The following is a 25147-nucleotide window of genomic DNA, read 5'->3' as shown; positions in this document are numbered from 1 at the left end:
TGACCCGCTTTTCTGGAGCTGTCATTTAAAGAGACTAAACTAAACTCATTGAATAAACTAAACTAAACTAAATCGATATAGGGTGGTCCAAAATCTATTGCAAATTCTCTGCCGACAACTGATCATTGGTTTTCATACAATAAAATATTGTCCTGCCGATGTTCCGGTTTGTTCGCATGATCAGTTAAACACAAGAACTCTCGCTTTAGCGCGGAAAAGGATAGCGGAAAAGTTTCTGCTCTAAACGGGAACAGGAGAAAGAATGAGAGCGGACCTTTTTGTGGCTTTGTCAGGCGTGAGCAGCAGCGGCTAAGCCGCAAGCAAGCATGCTGCCTCGTAACCAGTTGGAGAATAAGGACCGCAAAAATGGGGATACATTTGCAAAAATTACACATCGTATTAATTTATGGTAACAACCGGTTTTTGGCTCCCAGATAATACCAGTGATGAAATCATGTTCTCAGGATAAAGATATATTCTGGAGCACAATCATTACAGTGCGGTATTATACAATAAGCATCGCTGGTATTTCAAAAGCATGCGATCAAGCTCAAGATTTATTTGGTCCGAAAATGTTGCGATAAACATGATCCTTCATCTTAGACTGTGTTTCCTGTCGACGCCAAACAATCATCAATGCCACAAAAATAATCACATCCACAGCAGTGCCGACAGCTAAATACAGCAGCGAAATTCGCATATCCGGCGGAGGTGGCTTCCGTTTGACGACTTTGATCTGGACTTCACCTTTTAGAGAATTATCCTGCCAGCAACTAAAAAGCAGTAAAATAGAAGTAAGTAGAATCATTATACACTAGAAATGTAGAAGTACAATATAGCAGTCCCAATATATTGTATACTCACCTATATAATTGAGCATCGTAAGTGGAAAGGTTACGAATGTGCAAAACCAAAGTAGTCACGTAAGTAATACGCCCAGCAGAATCTGCCGCAACAGTGAAGGGATTCAAATCATAAGTCCCATTCTTCCACAATACAAGATGGTCAAGAGTTGCTCCAGGACAGCCAAGTTTAATACCAGTTCCTGCATACTCCGACAGCACATGCCTTTTGAACGCTTTATGCTGTGTATAACAAATAATATCTTACACAACTGCTCAAAACAAACAGTTACATGTAATAAATTATAATTTTCGAAATGGCTATGCGCCCCGACAAACCGGACGCATAGAATTTGGCTTTGCGCCCCGAATGTGTTTTTCCGGCAATTGATTGTCTTTACTTAATGTTTTTACTCGATTAACCCTTAAGGTTGCACGAGAGCAGAAGTTTAGATAGAACTGGGCGCATAGCTAAATTCTATGCGCCCGCTTTGTCGGGGCGCATAGCAGTCACCATAATTTTACACGCTATGCGAGTACTTACTCGATAATACGAGTACGAGATTAACGCAAAAACTCACTTTCAGTCTCTTTTTTTGTCGACGAAAAATTTTCAGCAGATTTATTCCTCGCAGTTTTAGTAATTTTCTAAACCAGGATTTTGATGTGGTATTTTTACTGCTCCCGGTTTTTGTCGCCAGATTTTCACATGATAGTTGGCAGGTTTTTGTCTCGATAACGTTTCTCGCTAGCAAATCAGGCGGAAAGCGCTTAGTTCCGAAATGCTGCGAAAACTCCTTCCATCGCCTTAGATACAGAGCGTTCTGACAACTGATTCCTTTGAACCAGCCGGGATTCTCTCGTTCCATTCTTTTCTGACAGGCCTCCAAACCGGGATAACCCAGGCAAATATCATCAGACAGATCCAGGTCACTGTATGATTCGTAGTCGGGATAGAGAAAGGTCATGTAGTCTTTGATCTGCGATTCCAGCTTGGTGCGTTCGTGTGGAGATAGCCGGTTCTCTGGCAGCATCCTCTTCAGTGATTTGGATATGCGGACGCGGCATTCGAGGGCGCGCTCCTGTTCACCGGGAAGGTCACCACAGGAGTTGCATTCACTCCATGGTTTCTGCAGCAGACTGATGCTCAGGAGATCGATGCGGAAATCCGCAAGCATTATCTGCATTTTCAGGCCCTCTACTTTTTGCAGAAACAGCGACTGATTGACCGGAAATCGGTGGGGATTGTGACGTAAAATTAACTGAGGATCGTGTTCAAACCCATTCAGATCGCCGGTCTCGCTGTGACGGCAATAGTACATCTTCAGGTCGGATTCTGGTTCACACATCACAATTAAGATTACCACAGATGCAAACTTCAAAAGTTCAGCAAATGAAATCAACTGCACTATTAAACACTGAATTTACTGTCACATGCACCTGTGCGTGTGCCCTAATAATATAATGGAAATTTTTTTACAGTTTCCGTACCTAAGCATTTTTAATTAAATTTTATCTTAATTTATCAATAATTCGCCAATAGAAGCAAGTTGAAGCAACTAAAGTCTAAAAGTAATGATACGTGATAACAACGATACACTGATAACTGCATTTACACAAAAATTACAATTAATATATATGTACTAATTTTATATTGGTATTTACTGACCGTTGAATTTTCGAATCACAAGTGTATTCTCGGTATTTACGTAGACTCTGTTGAATTCGTCAAACGTGAATGGATCTGCGGTGACTTCTGTTTCCACAGGCGCATGTTTGACGACGCGCCCGTCCACCAATAACCCAGCATGCTCCAGAGAATACCATTTGACAGGATCCTTCGGATGCCGGCAGAATTTGCAGGGGAACTCTACTGCATCGCCCTCTTCGACGTCTGCTCGAATCCGCATTTGTTTGCCCCGACGCATATTATCATCTTGCTGCCGACAGATTTCTTCAAACACCTCGAAGTGCCATACCGAAGGGATTATCGTCATCAGAATAGCAACACATATATTCGCTGAATGTGTACCAAACGAAGAACTAGGCATAATGATTACGTACTGATATGCCCGTTTTTCGCAGCGCATGTGCTGTGAAACATTAAGTAATTTATTGCTACATACATAAAAAGCTTGTTTTTATAAAATACTGAAAAATGAACGCATGAAATTATGGCCTTAATAGACAAGTACAGTACAAAAACCAAGGTCACCATCACGCTGACAGTGAGTGTCTTTGCTGCAGATTCGAACTATGCAGATCTTGCTGAACCTAATAGGAAAGACAATTGATTAACTATGGAAGCACGTAACTTAATGTTGAGAATTTGTCTACTATGGTTGTTTGCAGGTGAATAAGCAAATATCCAAAATTATAAATACAAAATCGTTTTCAAACCTAAACATTAAAAACTACTGACTGTCACTGTGACTTAACATAATGCAAAATCAAGCACAAGCAGCGGTTTCCCTGTTAAGATCTTGTGGACGGGCGAGCTTTGAAATTTTATGAAAACTGAAAATTATATGAATTTTTGCAATTCAGGAGTCCAGGTGAGGTCGTGCATGCGTCTGTTTGAAGAAGTTATCAGCTGTTGTTGATTGTGGGGTTACGGCTTTCTGTTGAAATTGATTTGTAAAGGGAATACGGACAGGGAGACGTCTGACTATTTCGTTCCATCCATTGTGGCATTACAAGAATTCACGTATTGGATATTGCGTTCGTTTGTGTGTTGGACAACTATACCTTCCTTGATTCAAGTCGCATAGAGCGTGCATCTAGATTTGCGCAGCTACTAGCCTGGTTGAATTTTTCACAGGACGGTATTCTTAAAAATCCATAATGGCTTCGAAACTTGTATCCAGACTGACGAGCAAGGAAATGAGAGATTATTTTATGAGGTACGTACGCAAAATAAGTATTACTTTACTCTAACCGTTCTGCACGTCACTTTGCCGTGTGCTTACATTTGCACAGCATTGTTTTCAAGTTTTTTGGCCCATTTTTAACAGCGTGCACCAGTAAATCAGGTATACATATTTCTTACAATCTTCTGTTATATTTTGCAGCACGGTAAGGATGCGAAAGAGAACTTGGTTTCGAAAAAGTGGAACCCCTTTCGAGCCACGGTTTTGCTGCAGGCTAGATATACCATTATAACACTGCATACAGCATGCATGAGTACTAGTTACTACGTCCTGTCTCCCTTGCTCATTACTATATTTCTCTGGATTTTTAGCATTTCTGGGGTCCCGTCGCCAACTGGGGTTTGCCACTGGCTGCAATTGCTGATTTAAAAAAGAATCCGGAGATCATCAGTGGGAAAATGACCACAGGTTGGCATTGTTGCTTGGTATTGCATATGAGCGCCGTCCGTGTGTGCTTTGTTTTTATTAGGAGATTGCGCAACGTATGCATGGTTTACTGTATACTTTATATTCGTGATAAGAAATATTTTATGCCTTTTCTCTTTCGCAGCGATGTGTCTTTATTCCATGCTGTTTATGCGTTTTGCCTGGATGGTACGACCTCGTAATCTCTTACTGTTCGCCTGCCATGCCGCCAACGAGACTGCACAGTTGACGCAAATGACGCGATATATCTCATACCAGTGAGTTTTTGATAAATAATTTATATGATTTGTTACTGGTAGATAAATGTTCCTTTTGTAATTTGATGTCGAAAAATTTTCAAGCGATACTAAGTGTACACTGTACAGATTTTGTAAGACCACTGTAAATTAGCCTTTTCGGGGTGTTCTGCATGCGGTGGAATGATTACCTTTTGCAGTGCCAGTAAACCGAAGCCATAATTTTTGCAGTGCTTCGAATCCCAAGCCAATTCCGGCTATATTGCTTGTGGAGGAACGGAAGTGATAGTGAATCTTAGCGAGCTTTATACCATTCGCATTTCTGGTGTGAAGTGTAATCTAGAGCCATCGGCATTATTGGCAAAAAGGTGATGGAAATTTTCGCGATATCTGGTGTATGCACTTGGGATTTGGGATACTTATGATGTTATACATGTATCGCGCGCTTCACAGGGCCGAAGTTTTGTTGTATTTTATCTTGTTTAGATTGCAGCTGCGTTGAATTGGGTTTATAGAAGAATAAAATGTAGACTTGTGTCGTACTTGTGCAGCTGAATTTTCTGATCTTAAAGAAGATCTCCATGAGGACCTTGTTTTTTTTCAGTTTTGAATAATCAAACATCGAGTCGGCAAATTTTATTCGAATGCCTCTAAAAAATTTATAACACCATAAAACGACATTAAATTCTGCACAACAAAAAAACCTGCAACATAATAAGCACCAAGACACAAGCAACAAATCACCGAGGAAGAGTATCGCCAATGAAAGCAAAAGGTTATGTTGTATTCTCACTGAGCTGACGTTTTCTGGATGGTTTTCTAAATGTCTGGCTAAAATCTTCGATAACGGAATCGTCATCTTCGTCGCTGTCCCTCGACTGATTTGAGTCATCGGAATCCGCAATCAACCCACGATACTACAAAACATGTTCAGTATCAGTCTTAAGTTCACCGCAAAACTGAAAATCAAATCTGAAAAAGAAAAATCAATTAATTAACTTACTGTTTCCGCTTCCGGTAATTCGGTTAGTATCACCTCTCCATACGACCGATATAACGGCGTCACAAATCGTTTCGACCTATTGCGCAGAACAATAAAAATTTTTTTCTGGTGCATGCAACTCCACAACACGAGTTAGAATTACTAACTAAACAATATTACACCTTTTAAGGACGTATGGCTCGAAAGGGAAAGATGTATTGAGCGGATTATCATCTCCCGGCGCTGAGATTGCATCTTTCGCAGCAGTGAAAATCATCATTCGATTATTACGTTCGATCACAGTATAACAAAACAAAACTCCACGATTTCTGAAACGATAGATCTCCCATACAATCCAGAAGTGCTTATTGTCAGCATTTTCAACTCAAACTACCTGGTCACACTTGCAAAGAGATCTCGAATCACCCGCTTACAATACCGCAGCGGATTCAGATTCGAAGAAATTATCCGACTGAAGTTCAGGGCCTTAAACCAGGCTATTCCTTTGGACTGCGCAAAAATTTCTTCGTGTCGGAAAGTAACGAGGTAGAATATATTTTCACATATAACGTAGAACAATCGATGGACTTGTTCCATATCAGGGACGTGAGGGAGGCGGTCATAATCCGTTATATATTTGTGGATCCACTGAACCATTTCGTCAACAAACTTTATAGAATTTCTGCCAGAAAGGAAACCAATTAGATTATGATATAAAAATTAACAATCTACGCATAAGCAAACTCAAGTTTACTTTTAGTAAATTATAAGCTACCGGAAAGACAGCTTATTGCAGACATTTTGTGGGTAATTTGCTAAAAAATTTGTAAGTCAGGGAATACATGCGTAAGTATTTAAGGGAGATACTTAAGTAATCAAAGAAGAGGCTAGTCGAGTGATTCAAGCATCACAACGTCGAAACAGAAACACTCGGATCATGCGTGATAGAAGGCACAAAAGTTTGTAGGTAAGGCATAATTCTAAATGCACACTCTCAGTCTCTCACCTTAGAGGCACAAATTTTGATCTGGCCAAGAAACTGCACATGTAGGATACAGCAAACTGGCGCAGAACCGTAGGTTTGTTGGTGGCTAAAATATTTTGTCGCAATCGCTGATACAGTGCCTCAGCGATTTGTTCTCGCAGACTGGCCATGTAAAACCAAATGTACTGCACATGAGTTAAGCCTTGTGACATCATAATAATGTCGTCAAAAGCCGGTAAGGTATCGCGGTAAAAGTGCTCCAGATCTGAAGGTATCACGCAGCGCTTTGCTGACAGTTGCTCAATATACTCCAAAACCAAAGTCAGAACGAGATCCAGACGTTCAGCAGTGGGATGTTCGATTATCCAGTTAACAGTAGAAACTTCATCCTTAACAGGAATGATCAACAAGCAGTCAGAAAACGATACTTGTGTAAAGCTTTAAAAATTGAATAGATGTTTAATTTTTTTCGCGTTACCTCCTCGTTGTCCTCATCATCGTCCACTTCAAGATCATTTAATTCATTTGGAGAAGCATCGGCCTGATAAAGAAAGCATGCACTATAGAGTGAAGTTAATAATGTATCGATAGTACCAACTGAAACAAATTTGTCTTAAACTCTAATTTCTTAAACTACTGTGAAAATCGTAAAATAAATCCAGATGGTGCGATCACTTTAACTTACATCTAATTTTGCAAGATATTTCAAGAATATGGTCAAGATATCGCTCCGATTGGCTGGATACTTGTCCAGCAAAGATAAAACATTTCGTGCATACAAAAAATGTTCTTCAACGCCTCGCAGACGGAAGGGAAACCCATCCGCTATACAGTGCATCAGTTTTGGTCGGCACCTAAAAATGTAACACAAATGCTCATACTTTATTATGAGGTTTCCTTCATCAAAGTGAATTTACAGTTAATGTGAGGATAATAAGTTTTGAGATGCTTACAATGGAATCAACTGAACGGCTTTGCCGATGGCAATATGGACTCGGTTATGATATATCCTAATTTTTTCATCCACTGTGCCCAGTTTTTCTCGATTCAGATCTAAGGTGCAATCAGGTGGGAGAGATCGAAAGCGCTTGACCCAATTCCGTAAGCATCCATCAACAAAAAAAGGCTGCGCCGTCAGCAAACCGGTAATAAACAAGACGAATTCCTCGAACGTTTCTCCGGATAAAACGAAAAAATTGCAAGCCTACAATGAAAATCACGAATGCTACACAGTAGAAATCCACCAGTAAAAGAAGTTAAACGGAAAAAAACCTTATTCAATGCAACAACATCAACAATAAACAGTGGTACTGAGTAGCATTCTAGAGTTCTTAACGGTTCATATCAGATTTCTGGACTTCTTGAAACAATTTACTTGTAGTTTTACATACCAGCAAAGCGTTTACAAACGCCAGATGTTCTTGTTTCAGACAAGGACACAGCCGCTGCAGTTTCACCAGGATTTCCGATAGCTGAGCATCCTACAAAAAAGCCGAGCAGCGATCACGATTTGTTTTACAATCCATGAACAGCAATCTCAAAAACGAGCCAGGTAATTCAACATTTTCGAAATCACGAAATTCTCAAATTTTACATAGTAAATATTAATAACATGCAATAACAATGGACTCACCTCGTCGGATGATACTCCATGTTCGGCAATTGATCGAAAATACTGCAGTAGATGCTGAAATTCTTGTTTTTTATCCTACGAAAGAACAATTTTTCATTACTCTTGTGCTTTTCTAACTGCTCATCCAACTGCACCACTGAGTCCATTGGTTACTGATAACTTGGTAAACAGTAAGAATCGTAACTTCGTAAGATTAACTTTATCATCAAGCCAGATGATCCAGAATCCATAAAATTCAGCAGGCTTAAAACAGCAGTAACAATGCACTGTTGATTCCAAAAAAGCATTTAAATGAACAACCGTATCCACTTATTCCCAAGCAGACTCCTCTCGAAACTTATGCTGCATGCACGCAGCACCACAGAAGAATCAACGTACCGAACGATGACTGCGAAGAACTTCTTCCAGAAAGTTGGGATCCCACATCTGCACGGACAGCAGAGTGGTCAACGCGCTCGGATCGCTTGATTTGAGCTCCATTTATAATGCTATGCGCTTATTAACCTTGTTTCATAATCCATATGGCGAATGGCGATATTTATCATTTGTGATATGGCCCCTGTTCCAAAAAAGCAGAAGTTCGCGGTGTTTGGAGAAAAAAACTTCGTCTTCGGCGATCGGGCTTTGGCAGTTTGGCTGCTGTTTCGCAATCACCGTGCGCGTGGCGTGCTTCCGGTGCATTCGGGCTTATCCTTGTTGTAGACAGCCCATTAACAGCTAGCAGCAACACGCCCTAAGACCACTACCACTGGTGCTGCCTTAACAAGGAGGACCGCCCTCTATTCCTATACTACAGTCCTAACAGCAAGTAACGATGGATGCGAATAAAGTTCTCAAGTATAAAAGTTAGACTTCAAAAATCCGGAGACCTCGAGTTCGTTTTCATCATTCAATAGTCCAAGATTTATGCTCTTGACGCACTTATTTCTGCAAGAACCGCCAAACGGAATTCTTTAGACTAATTTCTGGCGAAATCAGCTATTGGTGATTTGTCGCTTTTCGTCATATAATGCTGAGATCCACCATTTCAGGTTCGCCGCTCCTGCTGAGATCCACCATTTCAGGTTCGTCGCTCCTGAAAATTTGCTTTTTAGTAGACAATTTGGACAAAGTGCGGCAGTAGCAATACAAATGGCTAAAGCCGTCTCGTAGACGCACGACGGAACGGCTATCGCTACAGCCATTGTTATTGCTACTGCCGCATTTTGCCCAAATTGTCTAGTAATTCGGTAAATACTCTGCGTACATCAGTGCTTCTTTTACCGTTGTCGATCTGAAACTTGATAACAGTTATCAGAAATATATTCTAGTTCCAACATCAAAATAGCCGCCAGTCACGTGATTCGAAACTAAAAATACGGCTAACCTTTTAGATCTTATGTGATCGAGGATTGGTCTTACGACCACCGGACTGCAGATTAAGAAATACCCGCCTTATGATATGGACTCCAGGGCCACGTTTTTTATAAAAGCTTTAGAACGGCTCGACGAAGCTGGAAATAAGGGAATCGAAGAACTGCAAGATGTGGCCGTTACCATTCAGTCTGAAATTCAGAACGAAAACTTCAGCTTGAGTCTCTTCTCGCCATAAAAACGGAATTCCTGAAACCTCACCATATGACACAGTGCGCTTACAAAGATTTCTTATAACAAGCTTAAGCGGATGTGTCGCGCTTAAAAGCACTGGAGACGGTAACTGTTTGTACAATTCAATTGCTGTTTCGGTAAATGGACAGGAATCGTTATCGAGCGAGTATCGAGTACGTGCAGGGCTGCTGATGATACTAGAACCAGAGCGCATGACTTTTTAGTCCGGAGCAGCAGGTAATCGACACTTGTGAGGTCCACCCTTGGCGGTACCGGTCTTTATTGGCGCAGTTTGCCGAAACCTGCCCGCACCGGTATCACGTTGCAACTGTTTTTTTAAACAAAGAAACATTTGACGAAATTCCGCGACGCGGCCCAGGTAGTGAAAATGGAATCAGCGTAATATTACCCACAGAAATGGAACTTTGGATTCAGAACGATGCCGAAAACATCGTGAAACCAAATCGATGGGCATGCCAGAACTGTATCATTGCTGTCGCAACGTCGTTGCAGGTGGAGATAGTTATTTTACGGCCAAAGGTATGCTATGTTTTCTAATAACGTTTGGTCTTAAGACCAGCTTACCAAATGCACGGTTGCAGGGATACTCCTCTTTCCTGGTGCGACCGAATTCACCCTGTGGAAGAAGAATTTATATATTATGGGAGACAAATCACTTTGCTCCAGTGCAGCTTGATGCAAGAGCCAAACAATACCTGTCCGCGGTAATCGCTGAAGCTATGCATCGAAAGCGCGACAAAAATTCCGGCGGATTATCATTGTTTTGCCTTTCTTGCATTTTGTACCCAAAAAAGACCGACTGTAGCAAACAAATCTTGACAGATTCTGATTTTTACGATTTTCCGAAGTCCGATCACACCAGAAAAGCAAATGAAAAACGCAAGGAAGGAAGTCAAACCAATAAAACTTGCCCCGTGGAATCCAATAGCTCACGGTCCGCATCATTAGTGCCTCAACTGAAAAGCGCAAAACGCATCTCCAGCAGCCTGACCTGCCCCGAGAGCAGTAAAGTGCGCCACCGACGATGAAAGACATCTGTCCCACTCAGGAACTCGGCTTAAATTTTCTGAATCAGGTCAGAATGGGGACCATGTTACGGAAACATTTCTGAATTTCGACTTACCGGACGATTTAGATCTTTTCCAAGAACAGTCGAATGCTGAAGTTTCTACAGGTAATATAATGGTTAATCGTTTTAACGATATGGCTGCATGGAGCACGCTGGCCAATGAGAATATGTTTTTGCAGGAAAAGCCACGGTCAAGTCTGTCGAAATCGAACGTAAGCATTTGTCTTGCAACATCTTACGTGTTATACTGCAAAAATTCTTAAATGCCTTTACGTACTTAGGGGATCGCGTTCGCGCCGTATTATTGGAAATATACGGAAGCGAAATCGAAAATCCTGAGTTTTGCACCAAAGGAATTTTCAGCAATCGCACTGTGGAAGTTATGGAAAATTTAACACGATCAGTACAAAATAATGAGGTAGTTTTCACAATTGTTGGAAGTTGATGTGGTCTTACGACCAGTTATCTTCGTTTAGGATTTGGACGCCACTCAAAAAAAGCTTATCCGCGAACGAATGCGATTTTTTTATGAAGGCGGTTGCAGAACAGGCGGCTTTAGGCTCAGTTTGGCGGACGGAAAATTATTTTACAAGGATAAACTGGCCAAGAAAAAGCATATCCTCAAATTTGTAGACGTTTTTGAATTTGCGTGGAATATTCATCTTTCGCCTTCACAAGCATGCGTTGCGCGAAGCGCGGAAAGCCTGGCAAAAGAGTTGTCGCGCTCTGTGTTCATTAAGGATGGACATCGGTTGATGGAGAGTATTAAATCCGTTTGTGCTGGTTGTCAAATCACGAGAGCAACAAAGCAGCTTATGCCTTATGTGCCAAAAATCATAAGGACCTTCGAATTGATGGAGCGAATTCAAATCGATCTCGTTGATATGGCACCCGATACGGAAATGCAAATGCGAACAAATCTCGGCCAGTTTCGCTACGTTCTTTCCATAACAGAATGTTTCAGCCGATTTTGTTTTTTGTTTCCTATTAGAAACAAGACAGCCGAAGAAATTCATGCACAGTTGGTAACCTTTTTTGTGGATGAAGGTTGTCCAAAAATTCTACAGAGTGACAACGGAAAAGAGTTCGTTAATAAGCTGGTAAAAGACCTTTTGGAAAATGCAAGCGTTGGGTTTGTGCATGGTAGGCCATACCATCCACAGTCACAGGTAACTGTCTTTTTCAAATTTCTAGATTTTAAAAAAATCTTCATTTTAATGTTACAGGGACAAGTGGAACGTCTAAATCAAAAGCTGAAGCGAGCTCTTGCATTTATGATGGCTAATTTAGACCCTGTAACGCAAGGTTTATTATGGCCGTATTTTTTGCCATCCGTCCAGCACTTATTGAATACAACACTACATAATTCCACAAACATGACGCCGTTTGAAGTCTACAAAGGGTACGCTTCTGCGCTAAGCCTTGAAAGAATAGGTAAGATTTCCCAACCTGGTCTCAAGACCTACCAAACACTTTCAGTTGTAGAATTGGATCCGGTGCCATGGAAAGCGGAGCACGTCAGTATGCTGAAACGACTTATGCCTGAGCCACCAGATGATGAGTTTGCTGATGTTTATGCAACGGAACAGTATGAAAACGACATTGATGAAAAGGCTGAAGAAAACCTTCGACACCTAGATGATCTGCCAGAACCGCTGCGGTCGCAGGCTTTACACGCGCTGGAACAGCTGCATTACCGACGTGCTTGCATGCAGACATCTGTCATCGAAAATGTAGAGCGGAGACTTTTTAAAAACATCTACGGACCAGCAGTGAAGGCTAGGCAGATACGAATCGAAGTTGGCGATGTGTATATTTGGCGTCCGCATCAAAAAAGACGGAAATTATCCGGTCGTGTAAAGGTGAAGATTGTGCGAATTATGGAACAAGAGAAAACGCTCTCCTCAAGATACCAGGTGGAATATTTCAAGAACGGTGACCGGGAACCTCCCATAAAGACCAAAGAAAATTCTTCGTTTTTCACAGTGCTTTTGGTTAACACAAACGAATTATCAATTTATCGGCGCCGTATTGCTACCCAAAATGGAGTCCATGAAGAGCGCATGCGAGAAGAAAGCACTATTGGCTGTTTATCAGAAATTCACAAGGACGCAAATGCGGTGGGAAGAGGCGTTCACGAATTTGCTGACACAATGCGTGCTTATTTGAAAGAAACGAGTTGTTTGGCAAAACGCGTGCAGCCTGGATTACTGGATGAAGCAGACGCAGAGAAGTTTTTTCATTTGTTGGATCAAGGTGCAGCAGCTTTCATAACGGAGACGGAGCGCGGAAAAGCTTCCAAAGATCTGGAAGACGTCTTAGCTGGGATAAACGAGTTGCGAGATTCAACAGGGTTTTTGTACTGGATGAGCGGTTTATTGAAATGGGAAGCAACGACGTCCAAATCGCCTTTTAAAATAAGAAATATCCTGGCCGGGCAAGATCTTTACCACAGAGAATCTTGCATGCGATGTATGGAAACTCAACCTGATTGTGGGCATTTGTGCTGTACAGATGCTCTGAATGAACTTTGTGCAAAACGAGGTATGAGTTAATCTACTAATATGCAATTTGTTATGGTTCTAAATGTACTAGAAACTCTTGATTGTAAACTAATGACTGTAGCGACAGCAACTCTTGTTGCTTTATTTTAGCAATAAGAACAGCATCTGAGTGCAGGAAGCAAAAAATTCTTTAAGCTGAAGCATTTTACCATAAAAAGTCGGCACGAAAATTCAAAAGCTAACATAAAACAGTCATTTGGTCTCAAGACCAGGTCTCGTCGCTAAAGAAACAAAAGTGTCGGTACCATTTCGACGAAACATCAATAAACTGAAGACCCGTTCACAATAAATCTGTAAAATAATTTCCGTTAAGCTTTAAAGTAGACGTTGCTGGATCCGCAGATTCCACTGCATCGGCTGGCGCATAATAGATGTCAGCCGGATCGATTTGAGCAGGTCCAACTTTTGAGTATACAAGAACCCCTGGCTGAAGAACACCGTAATCGCTGGTGTCAAACTTTCCAGTAGAAGAGTTCGCTTTTCCGCCATAATACACGTTCAGCATTTTCGAAATCATCAGGTTCTTGCAGGGGGTTTTCACAACGTTGTGCAGCTGTAAAAAGCGTAATAATGTTAGCCTTGGTCTTAAGACCTGGCGCACAAAATCTTGAACTTGGACAATAATAAAGAAGTGCGAAATATGAACTTGGTCTTAAGACCACACATGCAACGGCTTACTCGAGCTCGTTCTAGCTTTAACAAACAAGTTTCCCGCTGGTATTCTGAATTTTCAAGTCGAGAATTCTGCAAAAAGAACAGGTAAAATATTTGAAATCTAGCGCCACACGCTCAAATTTCTACCTGGCAATCAATTTGTTCGGCTGCAAGTTGTGAAAGCGCGTGATCCAGCTTTTCCTTTAGTGCCGCGGCTTCTGCACGTGCGCTAGCCAAATCCTGCAAAAACGGAAAAACCCGTTAACTTAAACCTGCGTTAACCTCTTTTCAAATGACAGACGTCGCTTGAATTGGCTGGTGCCATATCCGAAGGGACCGGAGGTTGCGGAGATCCTTTCAGTCTTTTATGAGGATTATGTTTTTTGCTGGAAGCCGACTGCGTTTCATCTGGGTCTTTAGCATCGTCCGCATCTTCTTCTGCAGGAATCTCAGCTGCCTCTTTTACTGCAAAATCGGCGTTTAAAAACAGCAAAAAAATCAAGAAAAAATTTTACTACCGTATTTCTCAATTTTGTTCCAGTCTCCTTCTGCAATAATTTCTTCAAACGCCCGCTCAATCATTTCACTGGTCTTCAAGCCCAGTTTTATTCTTCGGAAAATAATAGGTCCGATTTCTTTTTTCTCGCTTTCCATGCCTTTGCTCGACTTTTTTTCTTTAGGAATGTGCTTTATCTCTCCGGCATCGGCTTTTACCATGAATCGGTTAAGAACCGCAAATGTCTTCACTGGGAGATGTGCGCATTGGTAGATGAATTTGTACGAACATTGTTGCAGCGTCTTTAACTGAAAAGGGACCAGGTTGCGTTAGCTTTGAATCTCTAACCTAAGGTCTGGTCTCAAGGCCAAATCATTCGCATAGCAAGAAGTTGCCGAAACAATCTTAGCAAAGTCGGCTTGGTCTTGAGACCAGTGCTCAAAAGTATTACTCACTGGAATTCCAGTAACTTTGCTGATCATCTTGTTATCGGACTGCACTTGCTTGCTGGTCTTCTGCAGGTCACCTGCTTCTTGCTGGATGTTTTGTGCGTTGTAGCAAATCTTTCGGAACAACCGAAGGGTGTCAAATACGGTTTCCTCGCGGTGGACGCTTGTTTCCGTATTACGTGCACGCGATAAGAACAAGCACCGATTGTCGTCCAGGTCCACGTAGATGGCAACCTATAATCAAATTTGTTCATTTGAGCAAATCAAGTGAAAAGAATCTACCTTAACAAGAGAATCCATTGTCCATCTGCTTTCGCAGTCTTTCACAAGAGCTAATATGCTCTCCAAACGATGCTGACCTAAACACACCACTTCACGTCACCATTTCACCATATTAATAAACTTAGTTAACAAAACAAACCGTCTAGTATTTCCACGACCAAAATTCTGCTTTCTGCTTCTTGGATCAGAACATCTCGTGTTTTGCCATGACTTTGGACCACACCAGTGAGAGAAATCTGAGCAGATTTTGGGTCGGAATTTTCAGGCTCTCAATAACGACATCTCGGTAATCTTCGTACATTATCCGTGACTGATGCTGAGCGGAAGGAGCACGCAGGTTTCTGATTGGTAATGACACTTCGCCTGCTCAACAAACTCAACTTAACAAACACTAAACACGGCACATATGAAGCAGAGATCTTTGTAATTACACAGAAACGCGTCCTCCACTTCCTTCTTGTAGGGCGATACTTCCATTTGAGAGGCACTAGCGGACGCCACGCGTTTATCCTTGGCGGTCTGCAATTTAATAGTTAAACCAAGGCGATGCTTTGTAAAACAAACCAAATCTTCAAACTCTTCTGTGTGAGCCATTTGGTCGTAAGACCAAGCTAAAGTAACGTTTTCAGGTACTTATTTCTACACCAGATCTTAAGAGCAAGCATATGATCCATCTGGTCGTAAGACCAAGCCAAAGTAACGTTATCAGTTAAACATTTCTACATGAAATTTTAAGAACAAGCACATTTATGTTTTCTAGAGCTTTTATCATGCAAGAAATCACGTGACTGCCTCGTAGCTTTTACAAATTAGGGAAATTTGGTAACCTTTTCTTCGTTATTTAATTATTATTTAATCGTTTTCACCTCTTTGTTCTGTGAATGATCGGCCTCCTCGCTTTTCCTAAAAAACCGGAAAGAAAAATATATGAACAGTTGTAGTTGTTGCAGACTGATAAGAGCTAACATAGAACCAAAACCCATTTAGGAGCCAACACTTGTGTTTACAACCTAATACTCTTGAAAATGGAAAACATTGCCTACACTAAATGCAGGATAACAGCCATCATCAAATAAAGTTTGAGTATTGGTAACATCTTTACCGCTTATCAATCGGCTCCATGTTGCTGAGATCGTCCATGTCGGTTCCGCGGCCGTCTTTCAGAGACATCACTCAAAACCAGACTCTAAAGATGTACAAGACACTCTTGCTGACAATAATTAGCTTTCAGCCATGATAGGAAGCAATAATATCGCAAGCGGTAAATCGAGCATGAGGAGCTTTGAGATAACCACAGGATAAGCTGAAGCAGATCAGAACCTCATATCAGGCCTCTCAGCAGCACTGCTTACCACATCGCACGCAAACGTTTCCAGAATTCAGATAGATTCTATTATAAAGATTACCTCACATTAAGTGAATATTGTGTAAACTGTTAGCAATAGTACTAAAATGACTTACATAAATAAATCAGTTATTCTACAGAAAGTGAAAAAATTCAGCGAATTCACAAGCTGTAGACTCAAAGAACTTTCAAAGAAAGAAACTGGAAAGCGAAGCCGCTGCACGAACTAGCACGCAATCCCGAAACGAATGGAATGAACTGAAATGACGTGGTGCTGCTGATGATTACTCACTTTTACATGTTAGAGACTTGCAGCAGCAAGGCGTGTGACAACAAACGAAGCTACGCCCATTTGGGAGGGTTGCTGCCAGCTGCTAACGGGCTGTCTACACTTGTGTAACACCATCCGCCGTAGTGCATGAACTTGCGCGCTTGCGCATGCCACGGTTCGCGCAATGGTGCGGCAAGCGCCGCGTTGCTGTGTAGCGTTGCTGTGTAGCGTTTTTCTTTTATTTGTTGCCAAAAACGTTTCGGGAAGATTGCGGCATTGCCTACTATAAGTACTCGAGTCTGGCACGAAATAAGTTAACTGCAAAGTTGCAAACGTTTCAGAATTTTCTTATGAACCTGCATAACTCCGTCATTCGACTTTTTTACAAATGAATTGGAATCGTTCGAGGCACATGCACTATGCAGCACGCGGAAAAAGGAATTAGCAACGGATTGCACATCGCGATGCATTTTATTTCTGAACGCTTATTGACATTTTTTGCGTTTTTTGCTGACAACTCATGCCAGCGAGCGGATTCCTGAAATTCTCGGTCATGGACTCTAATAAGGAGAATTTATCTCATTCAACTGTGTCGCTGAACAGCTCGGTGCCTGTTTCATCGTTTCATCACTGTTCTAGCTTGCCAGAAAAACTGAACCTTCATTCCCTGGACGCTCAGCAGTCAACACTTGGCATGACCAGTACGTCTTCGAATCCCATTTTGCGATCACAGGACATTTGCATCGATGATCCCCCTTTGACGGCGGACGAGCAGCTGCTTGCCGAAGCCGTGCCTGAGCTGGCACAGTTGATTGGTAATTTGAAAATTCGTAGTATCACCGCCTCACTTGATCCCGAGTTACTGGATCCCCTGACAGACAAACTGGAATCCCATGCGAAATCTTATGAAAAGCTACGGACGGACGTGGATATAGAAAAATTCGGGGAGGTGATTCAGCGTCTGGAAGAACTGAAGGGGGAAATTGAGGCTGAACTGAAGCCGTTTTTGGACGTCTTCGGCGTTGGACTGCCTACGGAACCATGGCACATCGACGCCGTGAAAGCGTTAGTGACTGAGAAACTGAAAAGCCCAACGATGACCGATAAAAAATAAAGTTTTAGGTAAAGCTTTTTATTCGACGACTTCTATTTTAGTAAGTGTGTGTATGTGAAGTTTTTTGTGCTTTTTAACCATTTATTATAATTCATAGAGACGTAATGATTAATTGTGCCACTGAATAAGTACACCGGACCAGCTGCAGTCCTTTTTTTACTGTATTACAGCATCTAATGTGCGGTTGTTTTGGCTGATGCTTCATTCGACTTTCTTCTGACCGAAAGTATTCTTCGTTTAATTTATTTTGTGTTTAGCAATTTGCAATGTTCCACTAAGCCAGTTGTCAGTTGTGGATTTTATTTTGAAGGGGATTTTAAATGTGCAGTGTCTGTGCGAAGAGTTAATACTGCGTACAAGTATATAAGTTTATAACTGTATAAAATTTATTAGTGTATTGTATAAACAATAAACTCGCAAATCAAGCAAGTGACCAATAAGCTCTGCCTTCGTAGATTGTAATGCGTGCCTTGCTGTGGTACAAACATTTTGGTCTTATGTGAATAGTCAATTTCAAAACTTTAAGCTGCACTGACTGTTCGAATCCACTGTCAGTTGCTTATAATTCTTGTTTTCTTTTTGACATGGCCGGCCATTCGTTACCTGCTGACAAGCAAGTAATTTCGTTATTTTAAAATGGTTATTAAAATTCGTAAACAATGTCACAAAATCAAAATCACATTCAGTGCTTTACCAAAGCCAAACAGTTTGGCAGAAAGTCAAAAAGCATTAATCTTAAAATAAACGAGAAACGAATGGCACAAATGCATCAAAGAGACGGAAACAAACTGAACATACCAACTTCCTTGCATTCCAACCGGGTTTAATACGCCCGCACAGCACACGGATCTCTGAGAATGTTTTTGAATTTTCAAATTTCAAAATATTCGTTATATCCGTTACTCTTATCATCTTTTCGATCGTTCGGGCTCAGCGTACCTTCGGCGGTATGATTCATCAACCGACAGCAAATAAAATATATCATTGCCCAGCAAGCTTACATCTTCGGCTGGGGTGTAAGGCGCTAAAAACAAACCAATAAAATCGTGAATACAGAGAGACTACTTCACAGAAATTTGTTCAAGCAAAAAAATGAAGCCTGTCATATTTACCTGAGTTATAATGTTGTTCCTTGTGGTCCAAGATCTCGTGATATTTTTCCGGACTTATTTTTATCCGCTTGTCCAGATCGGAAAATAGCGAAGCAAAGTTCTTAACCATTTTGTCAAGTGATCTGGATTGCACAAATCGTGCTGAGAAAAAGCTAGATGCGGCTCCGGAACCATAAGAAAACAGTCCAATGCGCTTATTGACAAGTCGTTCAATCGGATAGCTACAAAATATCATTAGGTAAGATACGATACGAACGAGGTGAGATAGGGTACGAGCAGGATAGCACTGATTACTGGAGAAGTGTTTTTGTTATCCATTTTGTTTCAGTAATCAGTATGTCCTTGTATATGATGCTTATTAAAAGTTTTGGTATAGTAATACGTATGAATAACGAAATGAATTTACGAAGACTTAAAAGGTAAGTATTATTTCGCATACTCGTATCACATATGGTTGTACACGCAAAAAGCTTATTCCGCCCCACCTGGCTATAAGTGAGGCAATCCCTCCGTACAAAGACGCTGTGTACATGTTGCCGACATTTCGCGCAAGTTGTTGGGCAGCATCTGTCTTTTCACTGAACATATCTCGGCTGGCTTTCAGGAGCGGTTTTTCGATGTTTTCTTTGAAATTCTTAGAACCTTCGCCGGCGTAAGTTGCGGATAGGTCAATGTTTCTATACAAGTTCAGGAATGCACGGATTAGAATTGAAAACCAGAAGATAAATTTTTCCATTCGACATGTACCTAAATTTTTCAAGCTCTCCATAGGATTCACAAGCAGAAATCGATGGATCACGAATAACATCATGCAGCATTAAACGTGAGAACGCTTTTTGTACAAGTTTAGTGAATGGACTATGGAAAACCACGTGATCCAAGCACTGCAGATTGGCTTTCTTGCCTGTTAACTTGGCTGCAAAAATAATTAATTCACATAAACCCAGTACAAAATACAAACTTCAAAAAAATGTTTCATAATCGAATTAATTATGGTCATAGGTTGTGTTGAATTAAAAATAAGTACTCGTACTGTACATTGGTGGCCGTAAATTTGTCATGTCGCTATCAGACAGTAAATTTATCAAAAACTATGGTAATGAGCTTTCTGAGTTTCGAAGTTTTGGAATTTAATTTGGTAGGTACAACATACGGATACTTACTGCGAAGTACGCGGGTTTCAAATTTTTCACAAAATTTCCCATAGCACTTATGCAGAGACTCCATGTAACGCTGAAGCGAATCGTCCCCATTAACAGTGGGATATTCGGAGGACATGTTTGGTTTGTAGAAATCGTACACATGTTGCATATGGCTGGCACGAACTCCTGGAAACATGAAAGGTTAATCATGACAATATCCGACTGGCGAAAGATGGTTAATCTGCGATCAGATGGTGGTGCGGAGAGTGCCAGCGTGCAGACATTCGATATCATGCCACAAATGTACCTTGATCAAACACTAAACCCGCATCAGGTCCGATCAGCATCGCGACGGCGCCCGCACCGCCAGTGCACCGGGCATTTCCGCTCCGGTAAACGGCAATGTCACCGGCGACAGCAATGGCATATCGACCTGCAAAATGTAAATCAGAAAACACCTTCCAGTGGAAAAATATCGAATTGCTTCTCTAAAAGCATTAAAGCCTGTAGGCTATCAGCAGATGAAACGCAACATGCATTTCCTGTAAAACAGCAGTGCCAAGCGTTTTCGATACAACATTATGCTAGTGTGTGAAGCTACGCATCCTTGAACGACAACATGCAGAAATTAGTTGTAGTTTACTATTAGTAGGCAGTTTTTACACCCAAAACAAGGCTTTCTAGTTTGCTAGAAACATTACGAAGGCGCTTACAGCTTTTCAAATATTAACTATATTAAAACGGCACGAATACATAACATATCAGGGCCATAATCAGCCACAAATTCACCTGTTCCAGTGAACGAGAATTTCCACAGCAATACATACTGATAGCGAACATAAAGAAACCATTTAATCAAATGAAAAAATCGATCCACTTCGTCATTTCGCACAATCAAAGATGTTTTACAAGAGTTTATGTTCATATCGTTCTACGTATGCTACGGTTGTGGTAATTATACAAGTCATACAACCTGATAAATCTAAATTTTAAATTTAAAAAAAAACAGGTACCTCAAAACTGGTAGAAAGTAGGATGATGCAAAAGCAAACTTTTAGATTTACCAATATTTCGATTCTTGGCTTACCGTCCCACGATGACGACTCGACCCAATTTAAACAATTGAACAACGCGGCAGTTCCACCGTAGCATGCATTCACATTATCGACTCCTTCCACATCGAAATTCCCCTCCTCTTCGAATAATTTCATCAAGCAGGTTTTAATACTCTTGGACTTGTCAATGAGGGTTTCCGTCCCCACATCTAACCGGCCAATCTGACTATAAGCAATCCCCGATTTTTTCATTAGGCGCGAGACGACAGTCAAGCACAAGGAGACCACATCTTCGCGATCCGTGCAGAACCCCATCCGCTTCTGGCCGAATCCTTCCGTGTACTTGCCGGCAAAATTCACTTTCCGTTCGCCTTTGTCGTTTTCCTGCTTCTCATCGAAAGTTTCGAGCTCGCTCTGCTCCACGTAGGTATTAGGAAAGTAGACTTCCATCCCGACAATGCCGACGTTTTCGGCCACATGATGCACATGATGATGCCCATTTGCCAGTCCATTCGACACCTTTCCATGCCCATTAGAGGTAGCATCATACGACGAAGAGAAATGCTTTAGGGATAACGTAAGATAAGAAAACGCGACAGAGCAAACGACTGGTTGGTCGATGGCAGCGGAAATGCGACAACTACACGAGAAGACACTCACGCCAACCAGTCCTCGGAGCTTATACGACTAGGTATTATCAACCTCACGAGGGAGAATGATATGAATCTATAGGTTAAGGTTCACAGATGCAGTCCGATACCGGGAACGCTTTTGGTCTTCACTCGTTAAAAGACAGTAGAAAGTTAATTAATTATGCACGCAAGTGGCGCAACCACTTCGTCCACTTATCTGTTTCTGGAATGCGTGACAAACAGTTTGTCACAAACTGTCACAACCATAAGCTGGAGGAGTAGCGCGTTATTCGGCTGCTCTACGGTTCGAATGGACAAAACAAATACTCGATAAGCTTCAATAAAATCTTTCCCTGTTACAAACAACTACGATTATTACAAAAAATTGCGAGTATAAAACAAGTAAAACTAAAATATAAAGTCTCCCACAAGAGGATGCAAATGAATTTAAAATTTGCAAATAGGCAAATCAGAAAATGCGCTGCCCGGAAAAGTCTGAGCCACGGCGTAAACCATGAGGCGATGACGCAATCACACTCCAGCGCCCGACTGCCACCCGGAAGTGGTCGGCATATACGAACCGTGTGACTTAAAGGAAATGAAAAATTTGTTTTTTTAACTCATATAGAATGTCATCTTATAATACCGTAGTTAATAGTTCTATAATTCTGTCTTATATTCATAAATTATAGGGTTAAAATTACGTAATAGAAATATCATTATTATCAGATTTTGTTTTTTAAAGTCGGTCTGGAACCAGAAAGAATTTGAATGTTGCAACTGTAAGTCATCGGTCGACTATGTAGTACGCATGTGGCATGTGCTACGTTTTTTCAATGCTTACTCGTTCAATATAATTTACTTATTATGATTAATTTTCATTTACTTGGGAGTACGAGTATTATAGAGTAGACTGATGCCAAGAACAGCCCAACGCCTTAAATATAACCAAGAAAATCAATGTATAAGAGCGCATAGAATATACGAGTATAATATCTATAGTACGTATTTACTCGAGCTTTCGGCAAAACTGGCGTCTTCACAATTTGCCGGCGGCCTGCAGGCTGCAGCGTCCATGAAGAAGTGTCCATGAAGAAATTCATTGTATATAATCAGTACAAGTAGCGTTCTCTAGCGAATTAATTGTAAATAACTGAAAACACAAAACAAAAACAGCTACTGATATTACTGCTCAACGAGGCAAAACTGCTCTTTAATTGCAGCAACTTTAACAGCTAAAACAGTAAGAGATTACGTCTTATCAACACAGCCAGCGGGGAAGCCTGCCTGAAGCTTGTTGTACGTACGAACGCCATAATACTTAAATATGGCAATGAGCACTAAAAAAATACTAATACCAAACACCAAATACACAGTAACTCATAATATGCCAGTTTCAGTCAGCTAAAATAGAACAGATCCATTAGTAACTTCAGTACGGCATGTACATCAGCGCCAAGACTTTGATGAAAATGCCCAGAATGTTGTAGCCGTGGTCGACAATGAACTCCTCCGGCGCTTTCTTTCCCCACAGGACATGCGGCAACTGAGGTAACAGCTGGATTCCGCTGACGATTCCCGTCAAGAGGAGTGCATCCTAAAGCACATAAAATACACAATGCATAATTTGCATTCACAAATTACAACAAACAGATAATAGGATAATTCCTGTGATGGAAAAAACCAAATAAAACCGTTATGCAGTACAAAGTAAATACACTTACCGTAATAGTCAGCGGCCGGAAATAACGACTGCAAAAGTACAACGGTTATTACCGCACTTGTCTGTATTAATTACTCAATCGAGTTTCAGACTGAATTTTCCAGTAAAACACTTGTACCTGCTGAGATAGTTTAGCAAGAAAGCAAATCCGGTATCAGCCACTGTGGAAATCAACATGCTCGTTGTGTGGTCTTCCTTCGACATCGTATTGGCCGTCACTGGATGGTATTTCGCCCAGATCTTCCCAAAAACTTGAGGCGAATACCACGCCTAACGCATTTAAATTTATCAACTCACAAATCATAAACATGAAAAGTTTCGCACTAAACACTGTAAACTACGCTAATTGTAAGGCGAACAGTTTGCCCTGTTTACAGCTTAATATTTCGTTAAATGGAAGAGGCAGGCGCAGCCCACCTCCGGCAAGGATAGTGCTGTATTCCAGCAAATCCCAATCCAGCAAGATATTTTATCCCTTTGAGGCTGTTTATAGCGGTTTTTGCTCGATAGACCCCTACTCACTAACTTGTTCGTCTTACAGTTTAGGTTAAATTCTTTTCCCTTACCATGCCAAGACCTTGAGTCAAAGCCACACCAGCCCCAATGGCTCCGTATTTCCAGGTGATAGGAGTAAAAGCTCGCGGAACGTTCATTCTGAAATTAAGTAATAAATGAAAATCGAGACGGTAAGCCCACCGAGCCCATACAGTGACCAAGTGAAAGTGATTTACTGCCAAAATTTACAATCTGGTTTTTATACCTCGCTCTAACAGGGTTGTATTTTATTACAAGTTAGACTGTTCTAATTTAGAGTCGGTTGAACATAATATAAATACGAGTACATAATAAACTGTAAACAGAAAACATTTAGGACATGGCCAATGGGCACAGACATCTACCAGTACAGTACTGAGTACTTATATTAAAAATTGACATACTGTTCTTATGGTTAGTGTTCTATAAATCGGGTAAAAATTCTTGCATATAATCTAAGTTCATCATAGTAAAAACATTATTTCATTTTATGACGTAGTGGCTGGAGTTGGACTCGCAATTATCATTAATCAGCCGCTTTTATACTCGTAATTTCGTATGAATCTGCACAAGTGCACGTCTATCACAAAAAACCAAACAGCGCTACTGTACAGTTTATTTATTGATCACGGACAGATCACCTCACCTGTTCGCCGTTTAGAGGACTTGTAACTTGAATTCCAAAAGATCTTCACAGTAAGAAGTAACCTTTGCAAAATTCGGAACGTTAATTTTAATAAAAAAAATGAAATCACCGTCTCATAGACATCGACTACTAATACTCGTACGCGTAGCAAAAATCAAAAAGTCCGTCCAAATGCAGTCACAAAACAAACGGAAAAAAGTCTATTAAGTCACATAAAATTTCGAAAGTCCATGATTTCTCTGTTCATTTTGTAGTTGATTCTATAAACGTTCTACGAGGTACTCACCGTAACAAAAAGCGTTTCAAAATTCCACAGCAAGGAGTGGCTTAAACTGCGCCCGTCGTCTGGGAATGTTCCCGTCTCGTACCAGCAGCGTAGAGAGAACTGGTCCTCTGCGCACAGTATATGATTCGGTA

The 25147-nt window shown here is 41.0% G+C and overlaps 8 protein-coding genes across 9 annotated transcripts; 3 read left to right on the top strand and 5 right to left on the bottom strand.

The window, feature by feature from the left end:
- Window positions 1-215: 215 nt before the first annotated feature.
- On the bottom strand, window positions 216-3306 carry LOC129595150 (uncharacterized). The gene is made up of 4 exons (XM_055492071.1): window positions 2512-3306; window positions 1424-2178; window positions 865-1085; window positions 216-773 (listed from the first exon to the last, which is right to left on the bottom strand). Exons 1-4 carry the CDS (start codon window positions 2930-2932, stop codon window positions 551-553), a joined length of 1620 nt encoding a protein of 539 aa, XP_055348046.1. The 5' UTR covers window positions 2933-3306; the 3' UTR covers window positions 216-550.
- A 38-nt stretch (window positions 3307-3344) lies between these two features.
- Window positions 3345-4972, top strand: LOC129595161 (mitochondrial pyruvate carrier 1-like). 2 transcript variants are annotated; one of them, XM_055492088.1, is made up of 4 exons: window positions 3345-3749; window positions 4084-4180; window positions 4323-4455; window positions 4635-4972. In XM_055492088.1, exons 1-4 carry the CDS (start codon window positions 3687-3689, stop codon window positions 4654-4656), a joined length of 315 nt encoding a protein of 104 aa, XP_055348063.1. In that variant the 5' UTR covers window positions 3345-3686; the 3' UTR covers window positions 4657-4972. The 2 variants fall into 2 exon arrangements, with proteins under 2 accessions (XP_055348063.1, XP_055348055.1); XM_055492080.1 differs by having other exon boundaries at window positions 3349-3749; window positions 4666-4972.
- A 52-nt stretch (window positions 4973-5024) lies between these two features.
- LOC129595140 (RNA polymerase I-specific transcription initiation factor RRN3-like) lies at window positions 5025-8674 on the bottom strand. Its single transcript, XM_055492059.1, has 11 exons — window positions 8413-8674; window positions 8035-8109; window positions 7793-7882; window positions 7355-7605; window positions 7087-7255; window positions 6880-6942; window positions 6423-6790; window positions 5811-6098; window positions 5599-5745; window positions 5438-5513; window positions 5025-5351 (listed from the first exon to the last, which is right to left on the bottom strand). Exons 1-11 carry the CDS (start codon window positions 8512-8514, stop codon window positions 5211-5213), a joined length of 1770 nt encoding a protein of 589 aa, XP_055348034.1. The 5' UTR covers window positions 8515-8674; the 3' UTR covers window positions 5025-5210.
- A 2056-nt stretch (window positions 8675-10730) lies between these two features.
- Window positions 10731-13331, top strand: LOC129597744 (uncharacterized). The gene is made up of 6 exons (XM_055495411.1): window positions 10731-10816; window positions 10891-10923; window positions 10993-11129; window positions 11188-11854; window positions 11938-12145; window positions 12197-13331. The coding sequence occupies exons 4-6, from the start codon at window positions 11831-11833 to the stop codon at window positions 13264-13266; spliced, it is 1302 nt and encodes a 433-aa protein (XP_055351386.1). The 5' UTR covers window positions 10731-10816; window positions 10891-10923; window positions 10993-11129; window positions 11188-11830; the 3' UTR covers window positions 13267-13331.
- Window positions 13332-13524: 193 nt separating this feature from the next.
- Window positions 13525-15400, bottom strand: LOC129597845 (uncharacterized). The gene is made up of 8 exons (XM_055495538.1): window positions 15296-15400; window positions 15157-15233; window positions 14881-15108; window positions 14448-14733; window positions 14231-14394; window positions 14077-14169; window positions 13954-14019; window positions 13525-13828 (listed from the first exon to the last, which is right to left on the bottom strand). The coding sequence occupies exons 2-8, from the start codon at window positions 15172-15174 to the stop codon at window positions 13556-13558; spliced, it is 1128 nt and encodes a 375-aa protein (XP_055351513.1). The 5' UTR covers window positions 15175-15233; window positions 15296-15400; the 3' UTR covers window positions 13525-13555.
- Window positions 15401-17033: 1633 nt separating this feature from the next.
- LOC129591736 (uncharacterized) lies at window positions 17034-18307 on the top strand. The gene has a single exon (XM_055487519.1). It carries the CDS (start codon window positions 17293-17295, stop codon window positions 17884-17886), a length of 594 nt encoding a protein of 197 aa, XP_055343494.1. The 5' UTR covers window positions 17034-17292; the 3' UTR covers window positions 17887-18307.
- A 130-nt stretch (window positions 18308-18437) lies between these two features.
- LOC129591727 (hydroxymethylglutaryl-CoA synthase 1-like) lies at window positions 18438-21674 on the bottom strand. Its single transcript, XM_055487507.1, is given in 8 exon segments — window positions 18438-18910; window positions 18999-19219; window positions 19484-19675; window positions 19746-19914; window positions 20162-20326; window positions 20448-20573; window positions 21228-21662; window positions 21665-21674. Coding segments are annotated over 8 exon segments (1434 nt in total). The 3' UTR covers window positions 18438-18794.
- Window positions 21675-23027: 1353 nt separating this feature from the next.
- On the bottom strand, window positions 23028-24927 carry LOC129591744 (uncharacterized). Its single transcript, XM_055487531.1, has 5 exons — window positions 24731-24927; window positions 24117-24204; window positions 23669-23820; window positions 23552-23579; window positions 23028-23424 (listed from the first exon to the last, which is right to left on the bottom strand). Exons 2-5 carry the CDS (start codon window positions 24201-24203, stop codon window positions 23260-23262), a joined length of 432 nt encoding a protein of 143 aa, XP_055343506.1. The 5' UTR covers window position 24204; window positions 24731-24927; the 3' UTR covers window positions 23028-23259.
- Between the last annotated feature and the right edge of the window lie 220 nt (window positions 24928-25147).

Source organism: Paramacrobiotus metropolitanus, unplaced genomic scaffold, assembly GCF_019649055.1.
Source record: "Paramacrobiotus metropolitanus isolate TYO unplaced genomic scaffold, Prichtersi_v1.0 Parri_scaffold0000003, whole genome shotgun sequence".
Taxonomy (NCBI): Eukaryota; Metazoa; Tardigrada; class Eutardigrada; order Parachela; family Macrobiotidae; genus Paramacrobiotus; species Paramacrobiotus metropolitanus.
This window is presented reverse-complemented; position numbering and strand designations above follow the sequence as displayed.